Below are 18642 nucleotides of genomic sequence, written 5' to 3'. Positions count from 1 at the left end.
AATATAATTGAAAGAAGTGCAAATAAATTAATGTTTCCATTGGACGACATGTTTATGGCCATGGTTGGTGAGGAGAAAGGAAGTAAAAGGGCAGATGAAGTTATTTCCCGTGCTTGCGACCGGGTATTGGAGATGATTGAGATTGTCATGGAGTGAACAATCTTTTCAGAATGCTGAAAACAGCAGATGAAGATTTTGTGTTTAGTGCCCGCAATAGGCTAGCTGTAACAGGAATTGCAGAAGATGATTCACTGAATATTGGAGCTGGTGGGATGAAAAGTAAGAACAAGAGGAACACCATTTTATCTTGGAGATTGGATGTGAACTAAATTGTGTGAAATATGACAGGATCCAAAATCCTGTCAACCAAAGTTGCAGGGGTAGGGGAGGGGCTGTGATGGTGGTTGAAGAATCAATGGTTGTGACAAAATAAAGACATTATAAGAAGCACTGGTCTGGATGATTTCATTACCAAAACAGGTGCAACAAAGACAAACAAATGGATGAAACTGAATGAAGTTGGTATAGAAAGAACTTGACTTTGGGAATCTGTAAATTTATGGAAATAAAGAAGTTAAGAAAGCCAAAAAGTCAAAAATGGACCACATGAAGGTAAGGAAAGTTTGGAAATCTGAAGCAAATTTAAAATTTTGCAGTTTAGGGTGAAAGCAGAAACAGCACCAATATGTTCTACATGTCCCACAAATAAACAGACATTAGCTAGGACCCATTTGGTTGCCAAATGTGATTTTTTTTTGGAGGTAGTGAGTTGAATTAAAAGAGAAGTTGTTCAATGTCAGATCATGTTTTAATCATTTGAAAGAAGGTGAAGGCGAATAGAAATTGATTGATTGAATCCTCCATTCAAGGAGGATTTCCACGATGAAAATGTACCAGTTAGGACCTGGAGATTGGAAACTGTAAAATTGGAATATGATGAGGTTGGAATTCATGGAGGGAAGATCTGCAGAGGAAATAAAATCAGTGACAAACTTGGAAACAATGGCTTGATGTTCAATAAAAGACTAACAGCCAGATGGTATGAGCAATTTTCTGAGAGTTGACCTGACAATGATTGGACCTGAGAAAAACAGATTGTAAAACGTTTAGAAGAAGATGAGTGAGTCAAGTGATTGAAGGGAGTTGAGAAATTGAGATGGTTGTTGTAACCAGGAACTTGTCAATGAAAAGATCAAAAGGAGGGTAAGAGGCCATGGTGGTGGATCCTGGTGGACTATACTGGACGCAGATAGGGAGGATATGCTATATGTAGTCAGGTGACACCTGATCAAAGAATTAGGTGTGGAACTGATAGAAGAAGAGCTCAATGAATTGAGAAATTTAACCTTTCCTTTAGCAAAAGGTTGTCAATGCCTTTATGTGCAAGAGAGAAAGAAATGAATAACAGCTGTATTGCTAATTTTCATTTTTTTAAAAATCAAAAAATTGCATTTGTTGGAAATCAGAATCAAAAATAAATTTCTAGAAAAAACTCTGGCAGGTCTGACAACATATGTGGAGAGAAAGCAGACTTAACATTTTGAGTCCAGCGTCTCAACAGTCCGTATCCACCACCATACTTTGCCGCCTGTCCAAGCTCCTCCTCACTTTGAGCAATGTCTCCTTTAACTCCTCCTCCTTTCTTCAGGTTAAAGAGGTGCCCATGGGTACCCACATAGGTGCCAGTTATGCCTGTCTCTTTGTGGGATATGGTGCAACATTTCTTGTTCCAGTCAGACACTGGCCCTGCCACCTACAACATTTTCCTCTGGTACATCAGTTCTCACTGAACCCAAAATGTTAACTCTGCTTTCTTTTCACAGATGCTGCCAGACCTGTTGAGTTTTTCCAGTGATTTGTTTTTATTGCTACTTTTGATGATTCCCATGTATAACTTCAGAGGCTACAAACCTTTGAGATTTGTGTGTATATGAGAGACTGAAAAAAGATAATTTCTTCTGATTATTTCTTACAATAATTCCTCTTAAAATGTTAACATTTTGACTGTAGAAAGAAATCATCTTACGAGCAGTTGTTTTGATGATAAACTATCAACATTTCAATAAAGATGCCTGTGAGATATGAAGGAGACAGATGGTCCATGTATTTTCTAATCGTTTTTTTTTTAAATAATGACATTTGAAATCAAGCAAAAGCTACAATTTAACCAGTATTTTGTTGCTCATAAATAAATGTTTGTAATTTCTAACAGCTGACATGTAAGGAGGAGAGTGAGGGTTTGACAAAGAGGTATTCAGGATCAATCATAAACATGCATTCCCACGTTTTCAGAAAATGCTTACAAAGTTACAAGGTGTTTGTGCTTGGCTTCATCTTAGTCCACCCATGTACCACCCATGAATTCATGTTGTACCACCCATGAATTAAGACCAAAATTCAGGACCTTCTTTTACTGCATTACCATGAGATTCATTCCCTGTCACATTCTTATGCATGTATAGGTCAAGTAAAGGTCACTCTTTTATGCATTTCTCCAATGAATAAATAAAATCATAGAACTAAATTCCTGAAGTGTTGGTACAAATCCCTGAAGAACCTCTAATTAAACATAAAATGTGATTTTTTTCAGTCATTGTATATCAGTGACACTACAGTTATAAACATCCCCAAAGCTATAAATCTTACTGTGATTAGCACCTTTGATATCACCACTGGCTGTATTTCCTGTTTGCCTATTATATGTAGAGATTGGGTTGATAAGTGGCAAGTAACATTTGCACCACACAAATGCCAGGCAATGATCATCACCAATAACATACTGTCCTATCTCCCCTCCAGGAACTTCCCACATACGTTTGGGACACCAGCCACCCCCTCCACCAAGACTTTAGTTTCCCTGGCCCCCAACGTCTCATCTCAGCATGGACATCCAGTCCCTATATACTTCTATCTGCCATGACGAGGGCCTCCAAGCCCTGCGTTTCTTCGTTTTCCGATGTCTCCACCAGTACCCCTCCACTGACACATTCATTCATTTGACTGAACTGGTCCTCCCCTCTATAATTTCTCCCTTGAATCCTCCAGACAAATAGGGGTAACCATGGGCGCCTGCATGGGTTCCAGCTATGCCTGTCTCTGTCAGTTGTGTAGAACAGTCCATCTTCTGCAGTTACACCGGCATCATTTCCCGCTCTTCCTCTACTACATTGATGACTGTATCAGCGTCACCTCATGCTTGCACGAGGAAGTTGAACAGTTCATCAACTTCAACTTCACCAACACATTCCACCCTGACCTTAAGCTCAGCTGGACCATCTCCGTCACCTCCCCCCCCCCCCCCACCCAACCGCCTTCCCCCCCAACCCCACACCTTCCTGGACCTCTCCATCTCCATCAATGGTGACCAGTCAACACTGACATCTTCTATAAACCCACAGACTCCCACAGATACCTGGACTACACCTCCTCCCACCCTGCCTCTTGTAAAATTCCCAATTCCTCCGCTTCCTCCCCCTCCCCTTCATCTGCTCCCTGGAGGACCAAGCGGACATGGGTACTGCAGATGCTGGAGATTAGAATCAAGATTAGTGTGGTGCTGGAAAAGCACAGCAGATCAGGCAGCATAGGAGGAGCAGGAAAATTGACGTTTTGGGCAAAAGCCCTTCATCAGGAGGACTGGTTCCACCACAGAACTCACCAGATGGCCTCCTTCTTAAAATACTGCAATTTCCCCTCCCACATGGTGGTTGATGCCCTCCAGAGCATCTCATTCACTTCCCGCACCTCTACCCTCGAACCCCAACCCGCCAACCGCAACAAGGATAGAACCCCCTGGTCCTCACCTTGCACCCCACCAACCCCACACATCGCATCATCCTCCGCCATTTCCTCCACTTACAAATGAACCCCACCAGCAGAAATATATTTCCCTCCCCACCCCTATCTGCTTTCCATAAAGACCATTCCCTGTGCGTCAGGTCCATGCTCCCCCCTTCCCCCCCGCCCAACCAACTCACCCTCCCGGCACATTCCCCTGCCACCACAGGAATTGCAAAACTTGCCCCACACCTCCCCACTCACCTCTGTTCAAGGCCCCTAAGGAACCTTCCATATCCATCAGAGTTTTACCTGAACTTTCACACATGTCATTTACTGTATCTGTTGCTCCCGATGCAGTCTCCTCTATATTGGGGAGACAGGACACCTACTCGCAGAGGGCTTCAGAGAACATCTCCGGCAACCTGCACCAGCCAACCCCACCGCCCTGTGAGCACTTCAACTCCCCCTCCCACTCCACTAAGGGCATGCAGGTCCTGGGCCTCCTCCTATGCCACTCCCTTATGTCGATGCCGGGAGGGAGAACGCCTCATGTTCCGCCTCGGGACCCTCCAACCCCACGGCATCAATGTGGATTTTACCAGTTTCCTCATTTTCCCCTCCCCCCACCTTATCCCAGTTCCAACTTTCCAACTTGGCACCACCCTCATGATCTGTCCTACCTGTCCATCTTTCTTTCCACCTATCCACTCCACCCTCATCTCTGACCGATCACCATCACCCCCACCTCCATCTACCTATTGCATTCTTAGCTATCTCCCAGTCCCAAACCCCTCCCACTTATCTCTCCACCCCCTCGGCTCATAGCCCCATTCCTCACGAAGGGCTTTTGCCTGAAACATTGATTCTCCTGCTCCTCAGATGCTGCCTGAACTGCTGTGCTTTTCCAGCACACACTCATGACTCTAATCTCCAAAATTTGCAGTCCTCACTTTCACCAACAAGAAACAATCTAACCATTGCCCCTTGATATTCATTAGTTTCACTGAATTCCCCACTATCAATATTTTGGGGTTACTATTGACCAGAAACTCAACCACATAAATACAATGGCTTCAAGAGTAAGTCAGAGGCTTTGGAGCAGCACAGTAGCTCAGTGGTTAGCACTGCTGCCTCTCAATGCCAGGAACCTGGATTCTATTCTAGCCTCAGGCAACTTCTGTGTGGAGTTCTCCCCGTGTCTATGTCCGTTTCCTCCATGACTGTCATTTTCCTCCTGAAGTCCAAAGGTGTACACATTAGGTGCATTGGCTGTGTTGAAATTGATGGTAGTATTCAGGGATGCATAGGCCATGTGGATTAACATGATAAATGTAGGATTGCAGGATATGGTAGGGATCTGGGTCTGGGTGGGCTACTCTTTGGACTCACTGGGTTGGTGCAGACATGATGGGTGGAATGGCCCCCTTCAGCACTGAAAAATGTGTTGCTGGAAAAGCGCAGCAGGTCAGGCAGCATCCAAGGAATAGGAGAATCGACGTTTCGGGCATAAGCCCTTCTTCAGGAATCCATTCCTGAAGAAGGGTTTATGCCCGAAACGTTGATGCTCCTGCTCCTTGGATGCTGCTTGACCTGCTGCGCTTTTCCAGCAACACATTTTTCAGCTCTGATCTCCAGCATCTGCAGTCCTCACTTTCTCCTTTTATACCCTTTAGCACTGTAGGGTTTCTATGATTTTGTGAATACTGTAGCGAGTATCCCACCTCCTGACTTCAAAGCCAGTCTGTCTACAAGACACATCAGGGGTGTGACCCAATGCTCCCCAATCGTATATACAGATGGAGTTCCAACAACACTTGAGAAGCTTGACACCATCTATGACAAAGTAGTCCACATCCACAAACATTTACTTCATCCACCATTGACGATCTATAAGATGCACTGCAGAAATTCGCCAATGATTCACCTTCCAAATTCACAGCAACTTCCATCGAGAAGGACAAGGACAGCAGGTACATGGGGACACCACCAACTTCCTCTCTAAGTCACTCACCATCCTGACTTGGAAATATATTACTACTCCTTTACTATTGCTGAGTCAAAATCCTGGAATTCCTTCCCTAACAGCAGTCTGGGTAAACCCCCTGCTTGCAGAGTGTAGTCATTCAGGAAGGCAGCTCACCATCACCTTCTGAGGGGCAACAAAGGATGGACAATAAATGCTGTCTGGCCAGTGGTGCCCACAACCCACAAATAAATATTTTTTAAAATTATACTTTTGAGTTTCTGAAATGTAAAGAGGTGGCAGCAAAGAAAGTAATCACATCATCCTGGTTCCTTCAGAATTGCTGCTGGACATTTACATGCATTCTCCAAGGTGCAAAAGTACTTTGCCAAAAACAATTATCCTCTGACTTAATTTAGAGTTCAATATCCTTTGCTAGCCCGAAAGGCACAGGTAAAGTTAAACATAGCTCTACCTTGTATAGTAAAGTCTTGCATTGAATGATCTTGGTTATAATGCTTTTGTTACAAAACATCATATATTTCAGTTCAAAATGAGCATCACAAATGTAAACAGAATTTTTCATGCATGTGTCCTCACTTAGTCCTACTCTCCCATCTTTTCCCTGTCACCTTGCAAATTTATTTCTGGATAGGATGGTGAGGATTGGTGGGAAAGTGAGCTTCAGTCCACTCAAAATGCCTTGAATTTATTGAATTGAATGACTCTTTTTTTAAAATTTTTCAAAAATTTGCATTCTGTTCCTCAATCATGATTATTAACTGCTGATGTAAGTATTGTAACAACTCACTGGAGGAGTGCACTGGAATGTGAACTATTCCCAAGTTATCATAAAAGTTAAGTAGGCAAATTTTTCAAATTTACCTGACTGTCAAACGTTGATTGATAGAAAGCATGGACCAAGTTTCTGTTCTGACAGTTACAGATAAACAGTTTTATAAACTGCTTGCATATAGTGCTACTGATTAAAACTCTAATCCGCTTATAAACTTCCCCTTACAACATGGATGCTGGGGAAAAATAAGCACTACTGCTGTTAGGGGAAAAAATATGTAAATAAGAAATTTAGAATCTCCTCAGTTCAAATCAAAACTTCCCCTTACATGCAGATGGACAGAAGTATTTCCCTCACTGTCAGTCAAAATATTATAGCCGCTAAAATGTCATTCACTGGCTTAAGAGGTTCACATTTGTGTTGGTTTTCTTTTCAAGTACAAAGCATTAATGTGATTAGTTGTTTGTGTAAAAGATAGGCAATAATCTGAAATGTAAACTGTGATTAACAAGGGCACAAATTCTGCAAATGCATCAATATTATAATTCTTGACATTATTTCAAACGACTCATCTTATGGTCTTCCATTTTGTGAAATTTGATAGAAGTGAATCAGTATCTCAGAGCAAAACTCCAATGCAGCAATAATGTCTTTTTTCTATAATTGTTGATTGCCCTCAACATGTTAAGCATTGACATTAATAAAATGTAATAAAATAATGCTGCAAAATATTGAACTCTAAATCTGAAGTCAACAGACTGGTGAATGACGTCTGTCATCTTTAGATATATATCATTTTAACGTAACTGGAAAAGTCTAACAAAGGCTATGTGAAATGTCCTAATCTTCAGCTTTTTGGCTTGTGAAAACAACAGACAATATTAAACTACTGGCTCTTGTTGACAGTGTAATGGTATTAAGTTATTCTTGTTTTGGTCGAATTGAATGAGACTTTTGAGAATATATGGAAACATTGTAAGGCAGTAATTGACATTGCAACTCTAATGATCAAGTTCTACTGCGCAGTGCCTTGGTTTATTTAAGAGATATGACTGAGACTATTTGCAAGTTTATAACAGTGGTCATTGTAGTGTAAATAAATTGCCTAATATTGATCCTCAATTGTAATTAATGCAATGACTATATTTGAAATAATCAATACATCATCATAAGCTTACTAAATGCATTGAGTAAATGAAGGATGATATTTAATGATCTTTTGTGAATGAGTGAGTGTTATATGCCATTGAAAGCTCCTACTTGCAGCCTTATAACTCATCAGGAAGACATTGAAACTCTTTTACTGAGTCAATAAATAAGCAGTATTCAGTGCTACAACAAAGCCTCTCAAAGGCTCAAGATGAGTGTTACTATAGAATAATTTTGACTTTACTATTTTGAATCGTTTCACAATCAAGTACATGAATAACATAAATATGCGTTTATTTTAAAAAGATTTCTAATGGCCTGCCTTATAACTTTAAATGCTTTGGTAGTGTTACCACTCAATTGTTGAAGTCAGACTATCCTGCCACAGTATTTGGCTTTGAAAGGTAAAATGTTATATATTAGAACTTTGAGCAACCCATGGTCTTCGGGATTGAGTTGCTATGTTTTGCTAAGATGTGAATCTTAAAATGTAGATTTGAGTTGTGATTACTGTTGATGGTAAACCACTGAAAATCATCATAACCATAACTGATGTGTTTTGTGATGTGAAGGCCCTAGGTAGTAAAAGCAAACTCCACTTTAAAATTATGACTTTGATGGTTAACTTTTGGGAAACTTGAAGCGCAAACAGATTATAAGGTTCAAAATTGATAAGTGAAAACCTGACATTCGTATAAAAAATGATTCAGAGTGATATGGTGTTTAGTTTTGCATGATTAATTATAATGATTAATGTGTTTTCTGCAGTCTTTTCAACAAAGAAACTGTATGAATGCAAGGCAATTTAAACAATAGAAAGCTTAGTGAGGGGGAAAGCAAGATGAACAATTTCTAAATTAGGAATAATTTGCATTTTTTAAAATGTAATTTTTAATCTTGGTGCAAATCCTTCCATACATGGGTGAGTGTCAGGAAACCTTAGATTGGTTCTGATTTTGAGGCCGTGAATTGGAAGATCGCTGAGATTTTAAATGTACTTTATGTGACTGCAGGAAGAATGGAAAGACAAATGGCTACTGATGCTGTGGTAGAGTGCCTTCTCAAAGGGGATTCGAAGAAATTCCAGAAAAAAGTCAATCATCTAAAGGATCCAGAGACGCAGCCACCCCGTTCATGTTGACCAGGCTGTTGGTGAAGATGCAATCTGTGATCAGTTGGCAGAATATTGTAAAACTACTTAAGGGTGTTCCAAAGAACAAGTACAAAGAAAATTCATGTGAGTCCAGCTGTGATTGGTTTTGTGATCTATCTAGCAACCATGTAACAATGATTGAAGCTTGTGACTTTGTCTTTCTACTGCTAAAGGTTCAGAAGGAATAACCAAATAAATATTTTAATTTTTTAAATTGAGCTTTTTGATGGTCAGGAATATAAAGGATGTTGAATAAGTTGGAGCATTTTTCTATTTTTGGTGCATACTCTTATTATCAAGAAAAACAAATTGTAGATAAGCCTTTCTTTGCACTTCTTTAACTAAGTACTAAATCTCTAACACAACATCCCCACCAATTTCCAACCTGTCCTCCGAAGAATGCTTCTATTAAAACAGTATGAATACTTCTTTTTCCAAATTATACACTTCCCAGCATTTGTCTAAATGACAGCAGCAATGTTGTTTTGGAAATTTGTTTTGTGAAGGTTTACATACTAACAGCTGAGGTACAAATGTCCAAAGCCCCTTTAGGAACCTGACAGTGAGCTCTGAGTTGAAATTATCATGTCTGAGGTGGATTTTGATTATATACTGGATTGTTATGTATCATTGCACCACAAAATTTCCTTGTCAAAAAATATTTTGTATGTAGAAGACAATTTTGCCATATGTGTTCATACAATGGAAGTTTTAGTTACTCTAGATTTTAAGAAAGTTAGCTAGCTTGTGAAATCTATGTCACTGTGTGCTTAATTGCTTTTATAACATTTCATCTTAAAGAAATAACCCTGTGTTATTCATTTTATCAAAGTAGCATTAATTGCGAATGATCCACAGATTTTGACAAAGAACTGGGTTCTTGCTAGGAAATAATTCAATAGGAAAAGCCCAATATTCCCCAATTCACTGAAGATGACAACTCACTTTCCACTGATATGGCAGACTTCAAGCATTTACTTTCTTTATGCTTAAAACTTGCACTCATCTGACTATCCAACTGTTGAACAACTGACCCGGTATAATTTTTATATTATTTTCCATCGACTTATACGTTTGTCATTTCGGGTTTTTAAATCTTGACCAGGATCCTGAATTATTACTCATCTTTCCACTGTATAGTCTGATAACTGAGGAGAATGATTGATTGTGCTAATCACTGTCCTGACCATGATTAAAATACTGAGTGCAGACAAAGAGATTCAATATATGATCTTTCTGTTCCTTTGGTGTAAATATTGACCTTCCCAATATAGCTAGGTGAGGGTCTATGGAGGAAAGTGAGGGAGGATTGCTAAAACTTAAACTTGAGAAACAATGGATACTTATCTGGCCTTCACCCTCTTTCGGGATTGGCCATCACAACCAACCAAGCACTGATCTTTCTTCCCACCAAATTTCCATGCTGCAAAACTCATACCAACTTTCAATTTGATTGCTGTAGACCATTCCCTAAAGGTGCTGTTGTGGATTTCCCACCAGACTGCATAGCCAATTTGATTTATTGCTCTGCAATGTCACAGTACAACAGCAATAACAAGAGTCCTGCAAGTAAATTCAGCAGCAGATTCATATCTTCATTTCCAGAGTTCCCTCACCATTTCCATTACACTGCAAGCATGGTTCTACTGTCTATCCAAAAATGTCAGGATCTCCACGTAAGTACACTAATGAAGAAAAGAGCTTGCATTATGTTGCAGAGACTGCAACTTCAGGAAATGTCACTAATCTTTATAACTAGTAAAGATCTTTACGGGTCCAGTCTGTAATATTGTGATATAGGCCCTACAACAACAGTGTGCTAATTATTAGACAATTTGTTTGAATGAAGTTGATTAAGGCAACAGGGAAATTCCATCCTTAACTTCAAAATTGTGTCTGGATCCTATGTGTCGACCTGGTCTTCAACTCAGTATTCCATCATAAAAGTGGCACCTCCTACAGTACAGCTCTTGATCAATATTGCATTGGGAGTGTCAGCCTCAATATTGCCATAATTTCTTCAGTTGCATTGAGTCACACTAAATTGTGAGTGCTTATCTTCTACTATGGCTGATACATAATCGGGGTAGTTTTAGCTACAAACATTTTAAATTTCAGACCATGGATTGGATCCTTTATCCAGTAAACTATCAAGGAAACAGGATAGGCCATAATTTGGTGTCCTCATCAACTAAACCCACAAAGGTAAATACCGTAGAAATGGACAACTTTTGTTTAATTTGTGTGCTTGTTGTTTTTGGAATGTTTAGTGTTGTTCAGAAGAAAATGCTTATTAACCAGAAATGAATTTAGAGTGAGAGCATTTTAGTTGAAAACATATTATGAAAACATATGAACATTCACTTTATAAGTCATTCTGTGTTCAAATAAGAAGTCCATCTCTTTCAACAAAGTTTTGAAGTTAGGCAAGGTTTAACAAAAGCAGTAATGTTGCACAGTTTCTATTATCCAATCGTTGCAAGCAGTATTTTGACTTGATGGGAGAATGTTGACCACACCATGAGACACTCCTGCTCTCCATTCAGAACATGATTAAATGATGTAATCTGTTACGGTGAATTTACCAGTTAGAGCAGTTTGTGATTTGAACTTATTTTCTGGTCACCATCAGCAGTTACTTCCATTGGCAGCACTCTTCACCATGCCAGCTTCCTTCTCCATACTGTCTTATTGAATTTTCCATTGTGTTCACGTCTTGTGTTTTCATACACAGCCATTTTAGCAGCAACCAAGGGACATTAAACACATAAAGATTCAAAGATACACTGATTATCTCTCATTATTTTACACACAGGAAAAACAAAATGGTAAAGTAGACATGCATATCACATGTCCAATGATTGTGTCTCTATTGCTTATTTCTAATTTTCAACAAAAAAACCCCACCTATCTGAACTCCAAAAAGGCCATTTGCAGTTATGATTTGTGTATAAATACTGTTTTAGTGTTTGTTTGTGCTGTGATGTTTTGCACTTGAGCTAACAATTATTTAGTTAAATAACATAACATGCTGAGTAACAATGATTGATTCATCCTATTTAAGACACCTGGAGTAAATTGGACGGTCTGATCCATGACCATGCCATTCCTCTTCAAATTTCTACCAAGCCTCTATAACTTGAATTCGAATATGCATTTTGAAATAACTCCAGAGGCTGGTATACCATCATTAAGTTACCCTTTATTTACACATAGAGAGTCCTTAACACTGATCCAGCTCCCTCTGAGACAGCTCTCAAGAGTGAACAAAACTCTGATACTCCTGTTTATATCTGTCAACCAGGGCTCTCTAGATTAACAGCTTCAATCAGGGAACTCATTCTATAATGTCTACCTCACTGATCCTGTTACAATGACTAATCCCTCCCCCTCCAAGTCAGAGGACATAAGCCTGTTTTTTTTTGTGGCTCCTCCTGAGGCATTTTACCATTGCAACAGATTCCTTTAATTCTGCCTCTGATATAGGCGATATGTAAGGCACAGTATCACCTCTTGCACCTGCGACATTTTGGAAAAAATTCATTCTCCTCTTCAGACAGCAAAGATGCCAAAGCAGTGACATCTGCCATGTCCATCTCTAATGCCGAGGTATCTTCAATACTTGATAGAGAGGGAAAACTTTCAGTTTCCGGAAGAGTTGGATAGGCTGTTGAGGAACCAAGCACATTTTGCTCCCACACTGTTTGCAAGTTTACAGTTTTCGTAAGGTCCACCTGCTTGTTCAGGACTGTCACACCTACCCGAACATTACACATCACTGGAGCTGACCATGATCAACCATGCTTTTTACCCATGTAGAGTCATTCCCATGGTGCCTACACCAAACTACATCTGTCTCTTTTGCTGAGTGAAGTCTTGTGTTCCTAATGCCATTTCACCTTCCCCCAAGTCTGAGTAGATCAGAATTAATCTGATGTGGAGTTTTCTCCCCATTAGCGCATCCGCTGGAGCTATCCCTGTAGTTGCATAAGAGTTGGTCCTATAATCAATTTGGAACACGGAAAGTTTGTTATCTAGTGAAACTGTAGGCTGTTTCTTTAAGGTTGCCTTCAAAGTTTATACTGCTCTTTCTGCCATACCATTGGATGATGGTTGGCATGGAACTGTCCCTATATATGAAATATCATTTGACTTTAGGAAATGCTCAAATTCCCTGCTGGTAAACTCATTATTTGTGGGCAACATTTCTGGGAGTCCGTGTTTTGAAAAAGATGAGCACAATTTTTCTATCGTCATCCCTTTGTTCAGCAAACTAACTCTCTGCACATCCAGCTACTTTGAATTAGTGTCCACTATGACTAAAACGATTGAGCCCATGAAATAACTGCATTGTTGACATGTAACTGAGTCCAGTTTTTATCTAGCCATTCCCAAGAATATGGGGAGGTGCTGCTGTGGTAATTTTTGTCTGTGTTGGCACTGTCCCACCAATGTGGCTATGCCTGCATCCAAACTTGGCTACCAGACACAACTTCTCACCAATATCTCTTTCTGGAAACCCCTGGATGACCCAGTATCTGGTGGCATCCTTTGCTCAGGACAATCACTGTTGCTCCCCATAACGTGTCATCCTCTATTATGATCTGATCTCTCCACATCCAAAATGATTTCAATTCTCGTTGTGCCAACCCTTTGGTTTCCTCCATTACCACCAGGTGTTACAGTTTTGCTAGAACTGGATCTTCCTGTCCAAAGTTCTGAATGCATATGCTCTTGGGCATTTCTCTCCATTGTGCCACCATTGTGTTATTAGTACCCTGATCCCATACAGGAGACATTATTTGGAATCATAGTGTGCCAACACCTTAGAGGATAATAGCTGTTTCTTCATTTCTCTGAAAGCTATGGCTTTACTACAAGACTATTTCCAAGGCTGACACTTCTTTTAAGTTGGTGCAAAGGTGCCAAGATGGAGGTCAGGTTATTTATGAACTGTCTACAATAATTCACCAGCCCAAGGAGAGACTTACGCTCTGCTACAGACATGGGAGCCAGGGCACCTTTGATTGACCTCACTTTATCTTCCAATGCATGCAATCGGTCTTTTTGACTCTCTGGTCCAAGTAGGTCACTTGGGGACCCTAGAACACATTTTTGCCTTCAAAGGTGTATGCCCACCTGGGAGAAATGTATAAAGACTATGTCCAAGTTCTCTAAGTGCCCCGTTTTGGTCTTTCCTGTTATTGTAAACCTCAGTTTGAACCAGGTGACCATTTAATCAGACATTTATATTGAGTGGCTCTGATTTGGAGGTTAAGCAACTTAACTGTTTCAGACTAGATGTAGGTGGACTTTCCAAGATGTGCCTATGAGTTCATTTACTCAATTTAGGTTTAGTGGGACTCTTTTGCTCTCTTGAGTCCAGATATCGGAGGCAACTACAATGGCTTGCCAGCGCGAATCCTAAAGAAAATATTAACCATTTGGCCAAAGCTTGGCTTTGTTTTGGAATTTCATTTGTGGGCTGATCTTGAGTCACCTCTGGTCAGGTTATGTACTGAGTGAGGTTTTGCAATTGCTTTCATTCAAGTGGTTGTCCCCAAGCTCAGTCAGACTGGCAAGGGTGTCAACTTGCGTTAGAATACCGTGCAGCTTATATGCTCCATTAGCTGCATTTTCCCCAATGAAAAAGCAGTTTAGTGCCTGTATGAAGTTCAACTGGGTGTCAGCTAATAGGTTTTTCTTACATACTTACATCATTAATCCTACATACCAAACACAGTCTCAGCATCTCATCAAAGTCACATGCCTCTGCCAGTCATCTTAACTTAGTAAAAATTCCTGATATGATTCCCCTGGTTCTCAAATTGCCAAGCAAAATTGATAGTGTCTCAGAATTCGAGGAGGTTTGAGTGCATAATATTCTTTATCTAAATCAGTGAACTCACGAAAGATTTATGTGTGTGCTGCCTCAGGGAAATTAAAGCTCCTAATAACCAAAAACGCTACTAGTCCATACACTGTCAGGAGAATAGTTTGTTTCTTTTCATCTGCCTCATTGTCATTTGGCCAGAAAAAGCAACACATTCTTTCCATACACTGAGCCTAACTTCAACAGCAGGATCGAATGAGTCCAGCTTCCTAGGTAATGGTGTGGTGCCAGAAATGCTTACCTCACCTCAAAGATATATGTTACGACGGATTTTCTTCAGAAGCATGCTTTTCTCTCACCATTGAAATAACTCCAAAGAAGCTGATGTCTTGTCATCAAGTCACCATTTAATTACATGTGGAGTTCCTTCACACTGATAGAGTTCTCAGAGTGAACAAGATGTCTGAAATTTCTGTTCTTATATTTTTCTCTATTAACCTCCACACTACTGCCTAATTCCCCAGCACCCATGGTGTGTGTGTGCAGGTGTGAGACACAGTGAAAGACACAGTGCACGAATTTTTATTCAATTTCCAGCACCTGGAAGATAGGAAAACACCCGAGTGGCCAGTGACAAGCACTGCCCTTCACATCAAAGGGCAATGCTTTGTGATCAAAACAGTGAAGGGGAGGGTAGGGACTAAATCAAAATAGAGTTGGAGGGGGAGAAATTCCTGTTCTTTTCTGTCAGCCACTACTCCCTGATTGGACCAGATTAACAGCTCCAATCAAGATAGCCATATTCTGTGAGGTCCACCTGGCTGATCTCATGACAATCGCAATACATTTTAGTTGTCATTCTTTGTCATTTTATATTTATCTCCCTTATTTTCCTCTTGGAGCCCTGTCCTTCCCTTTCCTCTTCCTGTCAAACAGTCCTACCATAGAACAGCACTGAGAATGTCATGTAGCCCATCGTGTCTGTCCCACTTTCTGCAAGAACAACTCCCCCAATTCTGCTCCACCACATTTTCTCTGTAACCCTGCATTTCTTTTTTGGTCTTTCCAGGTCATTACCAATTCTTCTTTGAAGGCCTCAATTGAAACTGTTTCTGTTAGACTTTCAAGTAATGAATTCCAGATCCTGACTATTTGTTAGCTAACATAAATTTTACACGTCTTTTTTTTTTCTTTTTGTCATCATTTTAGATGAGTATCCTATGCTACTTGATCCTTCCAACAATGGAGCAGTGTTTTATCCCAGTACACACAATTGACCCCTCCAGACTTTGATCAACACCATCAAATCCCTTAATCTTTTCACTTTCAAATAGAACAGCTTAATCTTCTCCAATCTATCCATACAGCAGGTTCCTTATCTTTAGAATCATAACCATGACTGTAACAATGTAACAATGGATTACATCTTTCAGACCAGTGTAGAATGGAACAAATTAAAAAGATCTTTAATCGAAGTGGCATTGGCATGCTGGGCAAAATGGCTGCTGTTTGTATTATGCAGTTCTGTACTTTGTTAGTAACATTAAAGCATATAAAAAACTAAAACTGAAGGAGATCATTCAACCAATTATTTTGTTATGGGCAGAAAGTAGCTACTCAGCCTAATCCTAATTTTAGCTCTTGATCTGTGGCTCTGTAGGTCAAGGGAATTCAAGTGCGTATCTCAAGTATGTTGACATCCGATGAAGGTTTCTGCCTCAATTACCTTTACAGACTCCCATTAGTCTCCAAGGGACAAAGTATCCATTCATTTCATCTCTAAACCTGTGCTCAATTACTCTATTTCTGTATTTCTGTACCTCCTGATTATTGATTTTTCTGCTCACAGAAAAAGTGATTTCTAGGCTATTCATGATTTGAGACCTCTTACTTAAATCTCTCCTCAGCCTCTTCTACTCCAGAAAAGCTGTGTAAGTCTTCTTCAGGATATGGTCTGACCAGTGATTTCGACAGTTTTAGTACAGGTGCACAATCCTTTTTCCGAAATGTTCAGGACCAACTGTTTTTCGGAATTCAGAATTTTTCAAATTTCAGAATAAGTGGCAGTTTGATGGTGCAATTTTAACAATCTTTCAGAAGAATAGACCTACTTTGAGTAAAACGGGCCCTGCAACAAAATAGAGACCTGCCAGTGCTGGGTCACACCCCACCGTGACACGCATCAATTGGGTGTGGACTTTGTTAGTAACATTAAAGCTGTTTGCATGCGAAGCAACCTTGTTAATGAGAAAAAAACTTTACAAAAATGACCTTCAGACCTTGGAGCTTTTCGGATTTCGGGATTTCTGATAAACGGTTGTCTACATGTCTGTTCTTATACCCTCTGTGTCAACTAAAAAAGCAAAGTATCCTCGATGGCTTCTTAACTACCTTACATCATCTAACAAATGCTTAATCGTGCTCCTGAATTTCAAATCCGAATCATTAATATGTGTCATAAACAGCAAAGCATGCAATATTGAATCCTGCAGAATTTCCTACTGGAAAAAGCTTTTGGTCGTAAAAACAACTGTTAAACATAACCGTTTGTTTCTTACTATTGAGACAATTTTTGTTTGAAGTGTTGAATTTTGTGGAATGCATTAGTTTCTGCCCAGTCCCTCCATTGCCTCCAGCTAAAAAATCAGGCAGAGCATATACAGAATCATGACAGCCAGCCCACAGCACTTTAATGCTGGGAGCAGCATTAGATGTTTAAAGGCAAAATTTATGTTCCTATCTCCTATGAGAGAATGTGCTGCCTTAGTGAGCTGCCAGCCAAACAGAATGGCTGGTAAATCTGTTGTCCAATTGGCCACAGTGGCCAGTACTAGGACTACATGTGGTCCCACCACACAGAAGATTCCAGGAAAATCCAGGATTTTGGGAATGGGAGTGGGAGCACAGGTTTCAAGAAGTGAGGAGGGTTAAAGGGGTTGAGCTACTTGGCTTCACATAAGGCAAGGCTTTCCTCACCACAGATACATATAAGCAGTAGTGGGGCAAAGCCTGGTAGTCATTCATTGGCCACTTAAGTACCTCAAAAGGTTCCAGTTTGGGCAGGCAGTGGGTAGGCTACACATTGGACTTTAAGCATTCCCATTTCCTGCATTGCCTTCAAACCCACCAAAGGGATGAAATCTAACCCGATCTTGCTACTTTTCCTTTGATCCAGTGTGTTTTAAATTTCTGTTAGTCTGACATGTGGGACCCTGTCAAAAGCGTTACCAAATTCAGTGTATCAATTATGCTATCCTTCTCATCCATTCTTTTTACCTCCTCAAAAAAATTGACTCCGGATAGTCAGACGTAAGTTTCCTGGAACAAATTCAATCTGATTGTCCTTGATAATCTGTGGCTTTTGAAATGACAATCTATGCTGTCCTTGAAGCGTTTCCAATAATTTGACAATCCTCAAGATAAACCTGATTGTCTTGTAATTAATCAATCTGTTTCTTCTTCCCTTTTTAAACAACAGTATTAACTTAGCAGTCTTCTGGCACTGTGCCTGTAGCCAGGGAAGATTGGAAAATGATGGCCAGCGCCTCCTTTTGCTTCCCATGTTTATGTGAGCAGTCTGAGATATATTTCATCCAGAGCTAGTGACTTATTCATTATTAAGGGTGATAAACAACTTACTGTTTTTTCTTCACTATATTTATCATATCTATTGGTTGGCACTGCTCCTCTTTAACATCTGTTTGCATCATTCCCATTTATTTGAAAAAAAGATGCAAAGTATTCATTAAAAAGTCTGCCCACAACTTCTACCTCCCCACACAAGTTACTTCTTTGGTCTGTTTTCAGCCCTTTGCTGAACTCTTTGCTCAGTTATTCTGTTTGCTCTAAGTACGTATAAACCATTTGGATTTCTTAAATTTACTTACTAATATATCTTCTCATGTCCTCTCTTTGCTTTCCTAATTTCTTTTTTAATTCCCACACTCACACATACACTTTCTTTCCTT

The 18642-nt window shown here is 39.9% G+C and overlaps 1 protein-coding gene across 3 annotated transcripts in view; it reads left to right on the top strand.

Moving 5' to 3' along the window:
* dlgap2a (discs, large (Drosophila) homolog-associated protein 2a) overlaps positions 1-18642 on the top strand; it is a 961527-nt gene that overhangs the window by 279916 nt on the left and 662969 nt on the right. For 2 of the 3 annotated variants that reach the window (XM_072560918.1, XM_072560915.1), the window contains exon 2: positions 8702-8925. The exons of the other annotated variant lie outside the window; for it this stretch is intronic. In XM_072560918.1, the coding sequence (XP_072417019.1) occupies positions 8823-8925 (103 nt within the window). In that variant the 5' untranslated portion in view covers positions 8702-8822. The remainder of the gene's footprint in view (positions 1-8701; positions 8926-18642) is intronic. 3 annotated transcript variants of the gene reach the window in all.

This window comes from Chiloscyllium punctatum, chromosome 3 (assembly GCF_047496795.1).
Source record: "Chiloscyllium punctatum isolate Juve2018m chromosome 3, sChiPun1.3, whole genome shotgun sequence".
Classification (NCBI taxonomy): Eukaryota; Metazoa; Chordata; class Chondrichthyes; order Orectolobiformes; family Hemiscylliidae; genus Chiloscyllium; species Chiloscyllium punctatum.
The sequence above is the reverse complement of the archived record's forward strand: the minus strand, read 5'-3'. Positions and strand labels throughout refer to the sequence as shown.